The sequence below is a fragment of the Rattus rattus genome, chromosome 6 (genome assembly GCF_011064425.1).
Source record: "Rattus rattus isolate New Zealand chromosome 6, Rrattus_CSIRO_v1, whole genome shotgun sequence".
NCBI classification, from domain to species: domain Eukaryota; kingdom Metazoa; phylum Chordata; class Mammalia; order Rodentia; family Muridae; genus Rattus; species Rattus rattus.
The window spans coordinates 41,789,674-41,805,378 of record NC_046159.1 but is presented as its reverse complement, the minus strand read 5'-3'; the positions used below and the strand labels follow the sequence as shown (position 1 = coordinate 41,805,378).

The 15,705-nt window shown below is 36.4% G+C and overlaps 1 protein-coding gene across 1 annotated transcript; it reads left to right on the top strand.

Annotated features, from left to right (window-relative positions):
• Positions 1 to 6,963: 6,963 nt before the first annotated feature.
• Positions 6,964 to 10,674, top strand: LOC116902698 (trypsin-4). Its single transcript, XM_032905054.1, has 5 exons — positions 6,964 to 7,009; positions 8,276 to 8,438; positions 8,720 to 8,973; positions 9,484 to 9,620; positions 10,432 to 10,674. The coding sequence occupies exons 1-5, from the start codon at positions 6,970 to 6,972 to the stop codon at positions 10,579 to 10,581; spliced, it is 744 nt and encodes a 247-aa protein (XP_032760945.1). The 5' UTR covers positions 6,964 to 6,969; the 3' UTR covers positions 10,582 to 10,674.
• Positions 10,675 to 15,705: the final 5,031 nt, after the last annotated feature.

The following is a 15,705-nucleotide window of genomic DNA, read 5'->3' as shown; positions in this document are numbered from 1 at the left end:
GAATCAACTAACTTGGGTTCACAGTTATAACCACCAAACAGAGAATATACATTGGACACGCCTAGGAACTCAACATATATGTAACAGTTCTACAGCCCAGAGAATATGGAATGTGGCTGAATAAATAATTGAACATTTTTAAGGAAACAAAGGTGATACAATTTTAGGCCCTGAAACTTGCATTCAATAGCAAATGCATCTAAAAGTAATTTTAAAAATGATAATAATAGGGGTTGGGGATTTAGCTCAGTGGTAGAGCGCTTGCCTAGCAAGCGCAAGGCCCTGGGTTCGGTCCCCAGCCCCGAAAAAAAAAAAAAGAAATAAAAGATAATAATAATATGAACCTTCAGAAGACTAAGATTGCTTAACTCACAGGGCTATCCAAAAGGATCCAAATAAGATTCAAATGGCTTTTGAAACCTGAATGGTAAAAATGAAGATTTTTCATACTGAACCACAATGTGATTTTCTCTTGTTGCTCTTAGTCAGGCTATTAGCAATGAAACACGATTTCCTCCAACCACTACAATATCTGTAGGCAATCAAAATGCTATGAATGTGAGAAAAGAAACTCCTAAGATAGAAAGAAATCACAATAAGAATCCCACAGAGACCTCAATTGATTGTCCTTTATCTAGGTAAAAACTAAAAGGACCCTGTCACCTGAAGGGCCATAGTGATTCGCTCACTACTCATTAATAGCTTCAAATAATCAGTGTGTCTACAACAAAAATGTGTCTACAGTATAATTTCATGAAAGAGTGAGAGTAGGAAGAAATTAGTCTATTTCAAAGAAGGCACAGGAGCAGATGCATTAGCCAGCTACTCAGCTCCCATACACTTGGGGAAAGAAAGGGACATAGGAATTTGATCAGGAGGAAAAGAGGAGCAGGGAGGGACAGTTATTACACTCACCAAGAAATTTGAAACCAAGGCTCAGGTCTACCTTTCAACCTTTCTTGTTCTGACAGGAACAAGATAATAGGCTTAGTCCTCTTGTGGGTGGTAACTTAGCAAAGATATTTCAGAAGATACCAGACTCTCTGGATATTGAAACAAAAATATTTTGGCAACTAATATTTCAGCAATCCAGATGAAGGTCTTCTCCCTCCATTAGCTTACATAAGGGAAGAGAAACAGAATGGTTGCAAGACATTATTAGAAGTTCTCTGGAAAAATTAAGATAATCTAAAGAAACAATGTATCAGACTACTAAAACAATGACTGCCAAATCAAAGAGTATTTTCTGATTAATCATAAACTGGAAGAAAAAGAAGTGACATCACTGGGTTTTTGTTTGTTTTGTTTTGTTTTCTGTTTTTTTTTTTTTTTTACTTATGAAGCAGACAATTGCTCTTTTAAGGTCTCAAAATATTTGTGTTGGAATTGTTGATGGCAAATGCCATGAATCTGTAGATTGCTCTTTGTAAAATGGCCATTTTTAGCTGTGTTCATCCTGTCAATCCACAAGCATGGGAGAACTTTCCATCTTTTGATATCTTCTTCAGCTTCCTTCTTCAGAGACTTGAAGCCCATGCCATACAGGTCTTTGACTTCCTTAGTTAGTGTTACCCCAAGATATCTTATATTTTTGTGGCTATTGTAAAGAGTGTTGTTCCCCTAATTTCTTTCTCACACCACTTATTAACTGTATAAAGAAAGGCTACTGATTATATTTTAGTTAATTTTGTATTCAGCCACTTTGCTAAAGATGTTTATCAGGTGTAGCAATTCTCTGGTATAAGTTGGATTCATGTGTGTATACTATCATATCTGCAAATAGTGATAATTTTTCAATGTATTGTCTTCATTTCCTATAGTTGTCTTATTGCCATAGCTAGAACTTCATTACTATGTTGAATAGATATGGAGAGATTGGACAGCCTTGTCCTGTCCCTGATTGTAGTGGAATTGCTTTAAGATTGTAAGGTGACATTTGATGTCTTCTATAGACTTATTGTACATTGCCTTTATTGTATTTAGGTATGTGCCTTATATCCCTGATCAATCTCTCCAAGACTTTTATATGGGTGTTAGATATTGTCAAAGCCTTTTTTGGCATTTTGGCATTGGTCTGAAATTTCCTTTCATTGTTGAGTCTGTGTGGTTTAGATATCAGGATTATTGTGGCCTCGTAGAATGAGTTTGGCAATGTTCCTTGGGTTTCTATTTTGTGTAACAGTTTGAAGACTACTGGTGTTAACTAGTCTCCAGTAGAATTCTGCACTAAAACCATCTGTCCCTGGGCTGGCTGTCTTTCTTCCTTTCTTCCTTTCTTTCTTTCTTTCTCTCTTTCTTTCTTTCTTTCTTTCTTTCTTTCTTTCTTTCTTTCTTCCTTCCTTCCTTCCTTCCTTCCTTTTTTTCTTTCTTTCTTTCTTTATTTTTGGATGAAAGAATTTTGATGACTGTTTCTTTCTGTGGGGGATATAGGATTATTTATCTGGTTTACCTGATCTCGATTTAACTTTGGTAACCAGAGTCTATCAAGAGAACCAGCCATTTTATTTAAATTTTCCAATTTTGTGGAGTACAAGCCTTTGAAGTAAGACCTAAGGATTCTTTGACTTTCCTCACTCTCTGTTGCAACATTCATGGAACATTTCTAATTTTGTTAATGTGGATTCTTTCCCTCTGCCTTTTAGGTAACTTAGCTAAGGATTTGTCTATTTTGCTGAATTTCTCAAAGAACCAGCTCTTGGTTTTGTTAATTCTTTGTATCTTTGTCTTTGTTTCTAAATGACTGACTTCAGCCCTGAGTTTAACTACTTCCTGCCATCTACTCCTCTTGCCTGTGCTTGCTTCTTTTTGTTTTAAAGCTTTCAGGTGTGCTGTTAAATTGCTGGTATAGGATCTCTCCAATTTCTTTATAAAAGCACACAGTACTATAAATTTTCCTCTTAACACTGCTTTACTTTTGTCCCATAAGTTTGGGTATGTTGTACGTCCATTTTCATTGAATCCAAGAAAGTCTTTAATTTCTTTATTTCTTCTCTGAATTAAGGTCATTGAGTACAGAGTTCTCAGTTTCTATGAATTTGCAGTCTTTCTGTCATTTCTGTTGTTTTTTATGTCTAGCTTTAATCTATAATGATCTGATAAGATGCAAGATGTTACTACAATCTTTTTGAATCTGTTGAGGCTTGCTTTGTGACTGATTATATGGTCAGTTTTGAAGGTTCCTTGTGGTGCTAAGAAGAAGGTGTACTCTTGTGTTTAGGTGAACAGTTCAATAGATACCCGTTAAGTCCATTTGCTAGTTCCTATTATTTTGATGTTGGTGGTGGTTACATGTGTGTGTGTATGTGTGTGTGTTTCTCTTCTTTTGATTGTACTGATGTGAAATTATGTGTTTCTTGGGAATATTTTAATATCTTGATTTGGAGATTTTATTCTAGTATCTTCTATAAGGGTGGATTAGTGGAAATTTTGTTTAAATTTTATTTTGTCATGTAATATCTTGTTTTCTTCATCTATGATGATTAAACGTTTTGTTAGGTACAATAGTATGGGATGACATCTGTGGTCTCTTAGGGTCTGGAAGACATCTGCCCAGGTCCCTCTGGTTTTTAAAGTCTATTTTGGGAAGTCAGGTGTAATTCTGAAAGGTCTGCCTTTGTATGTTACGTGGCCTTTTTCTGTTGAAGGTTTTAATATTTTTTGTTCTGTACATTTATTCTTTTGATTATTATATGGTAAGAGGATTTTCTTTTCTGGACCAATCTATTTGGTATTCCATAAGCTCATACTTTTATACATATCTCTTTCTTTAGGTTATGAAAACTTCTTCTATAATTTTGTTAATATTTTCTGAGCCTTTGAGTTTGAAATGTTTTCCTTCTTCTATTCCCATTCTTCTTAGGTTTGGTCTCTTCATATGTCCCAAATTTCCTTTCTGTTTGTGTTAGAAACTTTTTGCTTCAGCATTTTTTTGACCAATGTACCCATTTCTTCTATTGTATCTTCCATACCTGAGATTTTTCTCTTCCATCTCTTGTATCTGTTGTTCCTGTTTTCTTTCCTGGGTTTTCCATCTTCAGGACTGTCTCAGTTGTGTTTTCGTTATTGCTTCTATTTCAATTTCCAGGTCTTAAACAGTTTCATTCATTTCTGTTTGGTTGTATTTTCCTATAGTTCTTTATATTTATTCATTTCTTCTTTAATGGATTCTATTTGATTGTGCTTTCCCATGCTTCTTAAGAGATTTATTCATTTCCTCTTTAAAGGCCTCTATCATCTTTATAAGATTAGATTTAAGGCCACTTTCTTGCAATCCTGGTGTGTTAGGATTTCTAGGGCTTGCTGTAGTGGCATAACTGGGTTCTGGTGGTACAGCATTGATCTAGCTTTTGTCAGTTGTGTTTTTACACTAGCCTTTGACCATCTGGTTTTTCCTAGTGTTGTCAGATCTATTAGTCCCTGATGAGGGAAGGCCCCTAGTGCTACAGTTATAGTTGTTAGTCTCTGATGTTAACAGGCCTCTGAGGATTGCAGATGTGGTTCACTGTCCCTGGTGATAACAGGTTTCTAAAGATGCAGCCAGAGACAGTAGTCCCAGATGACTTCAGTCCACCAGGAATGAGGTGTAATTGTGGTTCAGGAAAGGGAGTGCTGAGGGAGCAGGGTGGAACTCATACTTGCTGGGTTTGCCCCATTCCAGGAAGGCGGGGCATTGGGGTTGGGGTCTCAGCTGGTTGGTCCTGGTGGTGGAAGCCTCTGAGATTGCAGGTAGAGCTTTTGACCAGAAGATGGAGTGTTTCTAAAGAAATACCTTGTATCCATCAGTCTACTAGGCTACTAAAACAGTAGAGCCTAAACAATGAGAATTCCCCTAGATATCTCATACTGGGAAAAGAAAAAAGTGTTGGCCCTAGGATGCAAACTGTCTTCCTCAAAGAAATATCACACTGTTCTTGCAATTTTCCATACCACCTTAGATGATGAGACTGAAACCCAGACAATGTTGTGTCGATGGTAAGCAAAGTTATAATATTGGAAGTACTTTGACATATGCTATTTCGGCCCTCTAAATGAATTTCATTCTGATCTCAGGAACTAAGATGAATTAAGCTTTCCATAGATCTCATTGTCCCTCTTCCCAGTGTAGATGCATTGATAAATCTTTTTACTCTCTCTACTTTTAGCATGGTTCTTTTATTGGCTTACTGAGCATGGGTTACCATATCAGATATGGAGCACATACTATGATCCCTATATTCAATAACACTGGAGGCATCATCAAAAGAGCCATTTCCGTAGAAAAAATTAATTCATCATAACTGGATTTTTTTTTTCTTTTTCATTTTTTTTCGGAGCTGGGGACCGAACCCAGAGCCTTGTGCTTGCTAGGCAAGCGCTCTACCACTGAGCTAAATTCCCAACCCCCATAACTGGATTCTAACTGAGTGTTCAAAGCTACATTGAAGTATGGCAAAAAGATCATATCTCCTGTAGTTATATACTTGAATCAACTATGAACTGTGAATTTTATCCTAATATTCCTTATGACAAAATCTAATTCATCAATACACCACTTAACTCTTCTTATATAAAAAAACATATGTTCTCATCTGAAATACATGAGATATGTAACAGCTATTTCACTTCCACTGTGTGCTTATACACAGCATAGGACTCAATTTATTGATGAAAACTAATACATACTAACATATGCTAAAAATGAACTCAAATTAATAAACTTGCATAAACAGAACAAATACAAGATACTTAGAAATCTGACTTAATCCATTATATTGAATCCAAGCAATTGTTTTTTATGATAATTACCATTGTAAAGATTAAAGTCATTTAATGGCAGTTAGTATATTACTTTCAATTTATGATGGTAAGTTTTGTATGTCAACTTGGCAGGACCTATGATTAACTTGGAAATAAATTTCTGTGCATGTCTATAAAATATTTTCTAGCTCTTATTAATCGAAGTGGAAAGATTTACTTTAATTCTAAGCAGCACCATTTTATTGGTTGGGGCCTAGACTGTATAAGAAGAACAAAGCTACTGCCTTTGTCTTCATCTCTCCATATTTCCTGACTCTGGATACAATCATCGACCTCATGATTCTGGTAACATGCCTTCCTTACCACAATGGACAATAGTTTCAAACTACAAACAAAATAATTTTCATATTTTAAAGTTTCTTCAGTAAGCTATTATGTCAAAACAATGAAAAAGTAATTAATAGACACTGTTGGAAAGTAAAATTGAAAACGCCAAAGATTTGTTATATTTCCCTGGTAGAGAAATATAGTGTACATTTTTTTTATCTCAACCTATAGAGTAGGACACAACCACATTTCCTCACCCACTTTCCACCACTTGCTTGGGGTTAAGCACATTAAATATTTGTTATAGAAGATCCTACAAATGTTTCCTGTGATTAACTGGAATGATCAAGTGAAGTTAAGAACATGAAGGTCTTGAGTCGAAGCACACTGGAATACATAGAAGAGTTATGAAAAGGAAAAAGTGAATTCTCTCAGATAAGAAAAAGAATCATATTGTCTTAGGTAGTTCAGGTTGCCACAATTTAAAAAAAAATCACAGTTTCAAAACACAAGTACATTTCCCATTAGTCTTTACTATCATAACAGTTTTACTGTATCAAAACCACAAATCCAAAAGTCCCCTCTGAGACACAAAGCAGTGTCCTTTGATCTTTCCACACCGTTGTTTCCTGCTGTGGAAACATATTGCCACCACCTGGAGTTGTTCCTTTCATTCCCATAACCTTTAGGACACACTGGGGGAAATGGTGGTGTGGAAACTTGGTGCTGAATCATCTCCACCTATCACAGAACAGAATTCTAAATTTGGTTTTGTGTATATTCAATGAAATCACCTTTTTTTCCCTCTCACTGTGATCCTGGCTGTTGAAACCAAAACTCAAGGTATAAATAGCTGTAAAGGAAAGGCTTTTATCCTAGTGCCTACTGCAGACACACTGAAACACCATGAAGATCACCATCTTCTTTGCTTTTCTCGGAGCTGCTGGTGAGTCTTTCAAAGAATGTTTCATCAGATGTGTATCAGACATGAAGGTTTGTGTTTTTTTGACTGGGAAAACTGTAACAGAATCGAATAAGTATTCCATGTGCAAGAAGCTTAAAGTGGGAAGTCTACACTATTTACTACATTTATGTATTCTATAGGTTAGTATAGGAAAAGAACAAACCAGTACAAATGGCCCCAATGAACATCCTGCCATTTCTATGAAGAAGTAGTAAATAACTGGAACTATTTTCTGCTTCAAGAAGAGGGTGCAAACATTAAATTCTAACCAGGTAGAAGATCAAAGTCTGCTTATTTACATATAATTATCATAATTAGAAGAGATGGGCTATTACACATGGGTAAAAACCTTAGGTTCTATTTTACAAATATTTACTAATAAAATCAGTCTTATATTATAGTGTTGTTCAACACCGAACAACAGAAAAATGACTTTTTCTAGGTTAATACAACTAAAGTTAAAACTAAATTCTCACAATTAAAATGGGTTTTTATTTGTAAAGTCTCTTATGTTTGGAAACTTCAACCATTATTTTTAAATATTGGAATGTTCAGCTCATAAAGATTCATTCTGTTCTTTAGAATTGTATTAAATGTTGGGGGTAGTTATGGTCATTATAAATTATATACACATATTGAATTTAGTAATAATAAAAATATTATTGACAAACACTTGACGAATCAGTGTATGAAAATGCTAAATATATTAATATATGTCCAATAGATAACTGAAATAACAGGAAAGTTTAGGGAAGAAAAGCATAGAATTGAGATTAAATGATTTATACAAACTGTATCCAATAAATTAACTTATTCAATCACTTGTATGTGATAGGTACTTCAAATTTTTAAAGATAAATCCAAAACTGCATTAAATGTGCTGAAAAATGGTTCTTTAAATAAAAGTTTACCTCTAACCTCTGGAACCCAGGAAAAATACTGGGACCCTGCAGTGAACAGATAAAAACAACACTTGAAAGGTGTTTTGCCCTCCACAAGAACAATATGCTACACGCAATCACATGCACTCACATACAGAGAAAATAAGTAATTTTTAATTTTAGATTTGATTCACAGTAATATCAAGTATATGCTAAAATTAGAAAATGATACCATTCAAAACACTACAAGTATATTTTGCCCAACAAGAGAACATGTGTCTTTTCTGGTTAGTCTATAGAAATTTCATTTGGAAGACTAATTTTGAGACAAGTCTTTTTATGCTAAATATACAAAACTCTCCCCCAGTTGCTCTCCCTGTCAATGATGATGACAAGATTGTTGGAGGCTACACATGTCCGAAGCATTCGGTTCCTTACCAGGTGTCTTTGCATGATGGCATTAGCCACCAGTGTGGTGGCTCCCTTATCAGTGATCAGTGGGTACTGTCTGCTGCTCATTGCTACAAAAGGTAATGAAACAACACTCAAATTCCTGTGCTCTAAGGCCCTTCTGTCCTCTAATACTACCTTAAGGGTGTGGTCCTTTGTGAGTCTGTACTGGCAGGACACAATCGATAGAATCCTCTATCCAGGTCATTGGATGTAGGGCACAATACATCTTAAATGCATAGCCCTTATACTACTGGATGCTTTAAGAAGATAGAGTCTGTCTTTGTATGTTCAAAACTTTCAGCTTGGTAGAGACAAACCTCTACAGGGATACTTAGAAATCCTTTATCTTTTAATGCAGGAAACTCCAGGTTCGCCTTGGTGAACACAATATTCATGTTCTTGAGGGTGGTGAGCAATTCATTGATGCAGAAAAGATCATTCGACACCCCGAGTATAACAAGGACACTGTGGACAATGACATCATGCTGATTAAATTGAAGTCACCTGCCATCCTTAACTCCCAAGTATCTACGGTCTCTCTGCCAAGATCCTGTGCATCTACAGATGCTCAGTGCCTTGTGTCTGGCTGGGGAAATACTGTGAGCATTGGTGGTAAGTGTCAAATGGAACTTAAGTCCCATGTGTACAAATATGAGAGACAAAAGGTATATTGGTGGTCCACATGGCGAAATTCTCACTGTGAGAGATACTTCTAGAAGTTTTTAACGCAGGCAGTCTTGGATTGTATGATTTGTAGGCCAGAACATTGCTTCACTGAGACCAAGGGGGTAAAAGTCAAGAAAAATGAATGATTAGCAAGATGCTAAAGTATTTACATGGTGGGATCAGTTATATGAGGGAATGGAAACTCAAGTGACAAATAGAAGAGATACTCAGGATTTGTTGTTCCCTGAGGAATCTTTCTCATGGAGGAAATACTGTCCCCATATTTGAAATCTAAAAGCTAATGATGTTATGGTCATAAAAGAACAGCTTCTTAAAACTATTGGAAAAAATGTTCTAAAAGAAAAGTACTTCTAAATTATGATGTTTGACAAATAGAAAGAATTAGAAATTTTATGGAGGCTATTGAGTGATCTTGCCTTCTTTTTCTTTCAATAGGTAAATACCCAGCACTCCTTCAATGTCTGGAAGCCCCTGTCCTCTCTGCCAGTTCTTGCAAAAAATCCTACCCAGGCCAGATCACCAGCAACATGTTCTGCCTGGGCTTCCTGGAGGGTGGAAAGGACTCCTGTGATGTGAGTGTTCCTTGACTCTTTCTACAAATCTCTCCCTCTCTCCCTTTCTCTCCCTCTCCCTCTCCCCCTCTCTCTATCCCCCCTCTCTCCTCCCCTTCTGTCCCCTTCTGTCCCCTCCCCCTTTCCCCCTCTCCCCCTCCTCTCTCTCCCCCTCTTTTCCTCTCTCCCTCCCTCCCTCTCTCCATTTCCTTCTCCCTCTCCCTCTCCCTGCCCCTCTCTCTTCCTCCCTCCCTCACCCCCTTCAGGATCCTTTTCCTTGGCTGAGAACCATGTACACCTGTATCAAAGAATTTCCATGAGTAAAAACAGATTTTCTCTTTGTAACATTTATGGAGAAGCTCAAGGTTGAACTATGTACAGTAATAGTATGCAAACAGTACATAAAAGCAAACTTCTAAGATATTGGTTTATGGCATTTGACCACTCTTGAAAGACAGCCAAAAGAACAGAAAGAAATATACTTTTTACTAACCTTTGCCAACTAAGGAAACATGGGCTTATAGAGACAATATTTTAAAAAAAAAGAAAGAAAGAAAGAAAGGAAGGAAGGAAGGAAGGAAGGAAGAAAGAAAGAAAGAAAGAAAGAAAGAAAGAAAGAAAGAAAGAAAGAAAGAAAGAAAGAAAGAAAGAAAGGAAGGAAGGAAGGAAGGAAGGAAGGAAGAAAGAAAACGTTTCAATTAACTGTGCAAGGAGTCTGCATTGCTTTAGTGTCAGTATGCTCTCCTGGCTCCATGAAAATAGGAAAATATCTTGAAGTCTATTATCTCACCTCAACATAAGCATATTATAATTGTATTTTCTTTCTGACCAGGGTGACTCTGGTGGCCCTGTTGTCTGCAATGGAGAGATCCAGGGCATTGTCTCCTGGGGTTCAATCTGTGCAATGAGAGGGAAGCCTGGTGTTTACACCAAAGTCTGCAACTACCTGAACTGGATTCAGGAGACCATGGCGAACAACTGAGTTCTTTTACCTTTCATAAATCACCGGTTCACTATCCATTTCTCTTTCTTCCTATGCCTGAAATAGGGTTAAAATAAATAATTTTCTCCTGCTTTATATCTGACAACATTTTGCTCTTGTGGTCTATTATTTAACATTCTCTTAAAATTTGTTACTAAATGAGAACATAATCTGAGAGTTGAAAAATTCTAAATGATTCAACATTCATTTAACAATAAGAATTTTCTCATATTGTTCTATGATCTGTGACATAGAAAAAAACCTATTACAATAGTAAAGTGCTTACACTAACACTATATTTTTACAGAATAATTATAATGTTTTGTAAATAGGTAGGATACATTTTGTTTTAAGATACAGCTATCATACATATGTGTTGAACTTCTTTCATGGTACATTGCATATTTATCACTTAAAATAGAGAGCATGAAGCTGCTATCTGTTTTACCAATCACCAAGTATTTCCTTGAAAAACTGGAATTCAGTGTGAATAGTCCTATTGCCTGGTATCTTGCATGCCCTAAAACACAATGTTGTCTTCCTTATGTTTTTTTAATTTTATTGTTAATCTTTTAAAATCTGAGAATCTTTATGGTTAAGCTTAGTGAGTAAAAACTCCAAGTGAAGTATTATTAAGATGTAATTTTTCAATCACACATATGCCTGTATCTATGGGGAGGTATATACAGTTAAGCAAGGCACCTGTAAAGAGCTGCTAGAGACCTTTGTTCTGAAGGTACAGAGATTTCAGAGCTGCCTGATGACTTCTGGGAACTAAACTCCAGTCTTCTACAAGAATCGTATATGTTCTTTACCTCTGAGCCATCTCTAAAGCCCTTGAGGAATTATTTTTAAATACATATTTTTCTTCTAAGTTTTGGCCACTGAATTACCTCTCCTCACTTAAACCCCAAATAAAGACCAGGTCATATACAAATTAAAGCTATATGCAAACAAAAATGAATCATTTAAGTTTTCACAATGTAGGTTCAGCCCTCTACTGTCATATTCCTCTGGATACAGAACTGTCATCTGTGTTTTAGCACAGACTGCAGAGTGAGAAACAACCACATTTCCACACATGCTTTCTACCAATCACTATTTAGTCATGGATCACTAAACCAAATATGTGTTGTAGAAGATGCTTCAAATGCTCCCTGTGATTAACCAGAATTATCAAGGAAAATTAAAGACATAATAAACTTGAGTCAATGCAGAGTGGAATAAATGGAAGAGTGGAAAAGTTTAGGAACAAAAACTATATCCTTGAAGACAAGAAAAAGAAACATATTGTATTAGGCAGCTCAGGCTGCCATGATTAAAAAGAAATTCAGATCCAAGCTTCAAAGCACAAGGACACTTCTCATTTTCCTTCACTATCATAAAATTTTCAATGGGGAGAGGGAATGCTAATGGATCAAAAGCACAAGTGAAAAAAATCCCCTCAGTGACAAAAAGCAAGTTCAGCTGTCTATGAAGCTTCTGAAAGAGATCATGAAGGATTACATACTTCCTGTTTACTATATATTACTTTTACTAGGTATAGATATAAGTCTTGAATTCTTGATAGTTCCAAGACTTTTGTCATGAAGGGGTGTTGAATTTTGCCAAATGCTTTCTCAGCATCTAATGAAATGATCATGTGGTTTTTTTCTTTGAGTTAGTTTATATAGTGCATGACATTGATGGGTTTCCATATATAGTAGAACCACCCCTGGGATGAAGCCTACTTGATCATGATGGATGATTGTTTTGATGTGTTCTTGTGTTTGTGAGAATTTTACTGAGTATGTTTGCATTGATATTCATAAGTGAAATTGGTCTGAAGTTTGCTTTCTTTGTTGGGTTTTTGTGCGATTTTGGTATGAGCATAATTGTGGCTTCATAGAACCAATTGGGTACTGTTCCTTTTGTTTCTGTTTCGTATGATAGTTTGAGGAGTATTGGTATTAAGTCTTCTTTGAAGGCCTGATACAATTCTGCACTAAACCCATCTGGTCCTGGAATTTTTTGGTTGGGAGACTTCTAATGAGTGCCTCTATTTCTTTAGAGGTTATGGGAATGTTCAGATGGTTTATTTGATCCTGATTTAACTTTGGTACCTGGTATCTGTCTCAAAAATTATCCATTTTACCCAGATTTTCCAGTTTTGTATAGGCTTTTGTAGTAGAATCTAATGATTTTTTTGGAATTCCTCAGTTTCTGTTGTTATGTGTCCCTTTTCATTTCTGATTTTGTTAATTTCAATACTGTCTCTGTGCCCTCAGGTTAGTCTGGTTAAGGATTTATCTATGTTGTTGATTTTCTCAAAGAGCCAGCTTGTGATTTTGTTGATTCTTTGTATCAGGGTCTAAATAAACCTGCCCATTCTCTTTCTACCTATTCAATATAGTACTCAAAATCCTAGCCAGGGCAATTGAACAGAAGAAGGTCAAAGGGATAAAAATTGGAAAGGAAGAAATCAAAATATCCCTATTTGCAGATGATATGATAATATACTTGAGTGACCCTAAAATATTCACCAGAGAACTCCTATACTTGATAAACAACTTCAGCAAATTGGCTGGATATAAAATAAACTCAAACAAATCAGTAGCCTTCCTCTACTCGAAGGATAAATAGGCTGAGAAAGAAATTAGGGAAATGACACCCTACACAATAGTCCCAAATAACATAAAATATCTTGGTGTGACTCTAACCAAGCAAGTGAAATATCTGTATTCAAATCTTTAAAGAAAGAAATTGAAGAAGATCTCAGAAGATGGGAAGACCTCCCATGCTCATGCATTGGCAAGATTAATATAGTAAAAATGTTCATCTTGCTGAAAGCAATCTACAGATTCAATGAAATCCCCATCAAAATTCCACTCACTTCTACATAGAGGTAGAAAGATCAGTTTGCAAATTTATTTGGAATAGCAAAAAACCTAGGATAGCAAAAACTATTCTCAATAACAAAAGAACTTCTAGGAGAATCACCATCCCTTGTCTGAAGCTGTATTTACAGAGCAATAGTGATTTAAGAAAAAGTACATGATATTAATACAGAGACAGGCAGGTAGATCAATGCAATAGAACTGAAGACCCAGAAATAAACCCACACACCTATGGTCACTTGATCTTTGACAAAGGAGTTAAAACCATCCAGTGGAAAAAAGGTAGCATTTTCACCAAATGGTACTGGTTCAAATGGCAGTCAGCTAGTAGAAAAATGCAAATCAATCCATTCTTATCACCTCGTACAAAGCTCAAGTCCAAGTAGATCAAGGACCTCCACATAAAAACAGATACAATGAAACTAAGAGAAGAGAAAGTGGGGAAAAGTCTCAAACACGTGGGCATAGGGAAATTTTTCCTGAACAGAACACCAATGGCTCTGCTCTAAGATCAAGAATCAACAATTGGGACCTCATAAAATTGCAAAGCTTCTGTAAGGCAAAGGACACTGTCACTAGGACAACATGGCATCAATAGATTGGGAAAAGATCTTTCCCAATCCTACATCTGATGAAGGGCTAATATCCAAAATATACAAAGAACTCAAGAAGTTAGACTCCAGGAAACCAAATAACCCTATTTAAAATGGGATATGGAGCTAAACAAAGAATTTTCAACTGAGGAATACTGAATGGCTGAGAAGCACCCAAAGAAATGTTTAACATCCTTAGTCATCAGGGAAATGCAAATCAAAACAACCCTGAGATTCCAGCTCACACCAGTCAGAATGGCTAAGATCAAAAACTCAGGTGACAGCAGATGCAAATGAGGATGTGGAGAAAGAGGAACACTCCTTCATTGTTGGTGGGATTGTAAGCTGGTACAACCACTCTGGAAATCAATCTGGCAGTTCCTCAGAAAATTGTATGTAGTACTACCTGAGGAGCCAGCGATACCACTCCTGGACATATAACCAAAACTCCAACATATAACAAGGACACAGCTCCACTATGTTCATATCAGTATTATTTATAATAGCCAGAGGCTGGAAAGAACCCAGATGTCCTTCAAAAGAAGAATGGATACAGACAATATGGTATATTTACACAATGGAGTACTACTCAGTTATTAAAAACAGTAACTTCATGAAATTCTAATGAAAATGGATGGAATTAGAAAATATCATCCTGAGTAAGGTAATCCAGTCACAAAAGAAGACACATGGTATGTACTCACTGATAAGTAGATATTAGACCAAAAGCTAAGAATATTCAAAATACAATTCACAGACAACATGAAGCTCAAGAAGAACGAAGACCAAAGCCTGGATGCTTCAGTCCTTCTTAGAAGGGGGAACAAAATACTTAAGGGAAGAAATACAAAGAGAATGTGTGGAGCAGACTGAAGGAAAAGCCATCCAAAGACTGACCCACCTGTGGGATCCATTCCATACACAGACACCAAACCCATACAATAATGTGGATGCCAAGAAATGTTTTAACAGGAGCCTAATAAAGCTGTCTCCTGAGAGCCTATGCCTGAGCCTTATAAATACAAAGGAGAATGCTCTCAGCCAACCATTGGACTGACTATGGGGTCCCCAATGGAAGAATTAGAGAAAGGATTGAAGAAACTGAAGGGGTTTACAACCCCATAGTAAGAACAACAATATCAATGCACCAGATTCCCCAGAGCTTGCAGGGAGTAAACCACCAACAAAGAGTACACATGGAGTGACCCATGGCTCCAGGGGCATATGTATCAGAAGATGACCTTGTTGGACATCGATGGGAGGAGAGGCCCTTGGTCCTGTGAAGGTTTGATGTCTTTGTAGGGAATGCCAGGACAGCGAGGCAGGAGTGAGTAGGTGGATGGGGAGCACCTTCCTAGAAGCGGGGGAGGGGGGGATTGGTATAGGGTGTTCCGGAGGGGAAACTGGGAAAGGGGATAACACTTGAAATGTAAATAATTAAATATTCAATAAAATGATAAAAATATTTAAAAAACAAAAATATATACCTACATGTGCTTAAGATCAATTTAACTCAGTAAAGTTACCTAAAATACTCCAAACACTAGATACTTTTATTCCTAGAAATCTTTTTTAATCATTTATTTCAAATTCAAGAAATTAACTCTTCTAAAGACAAATGATTGTTTTAATGACTGAAAACATTTAATGACAGT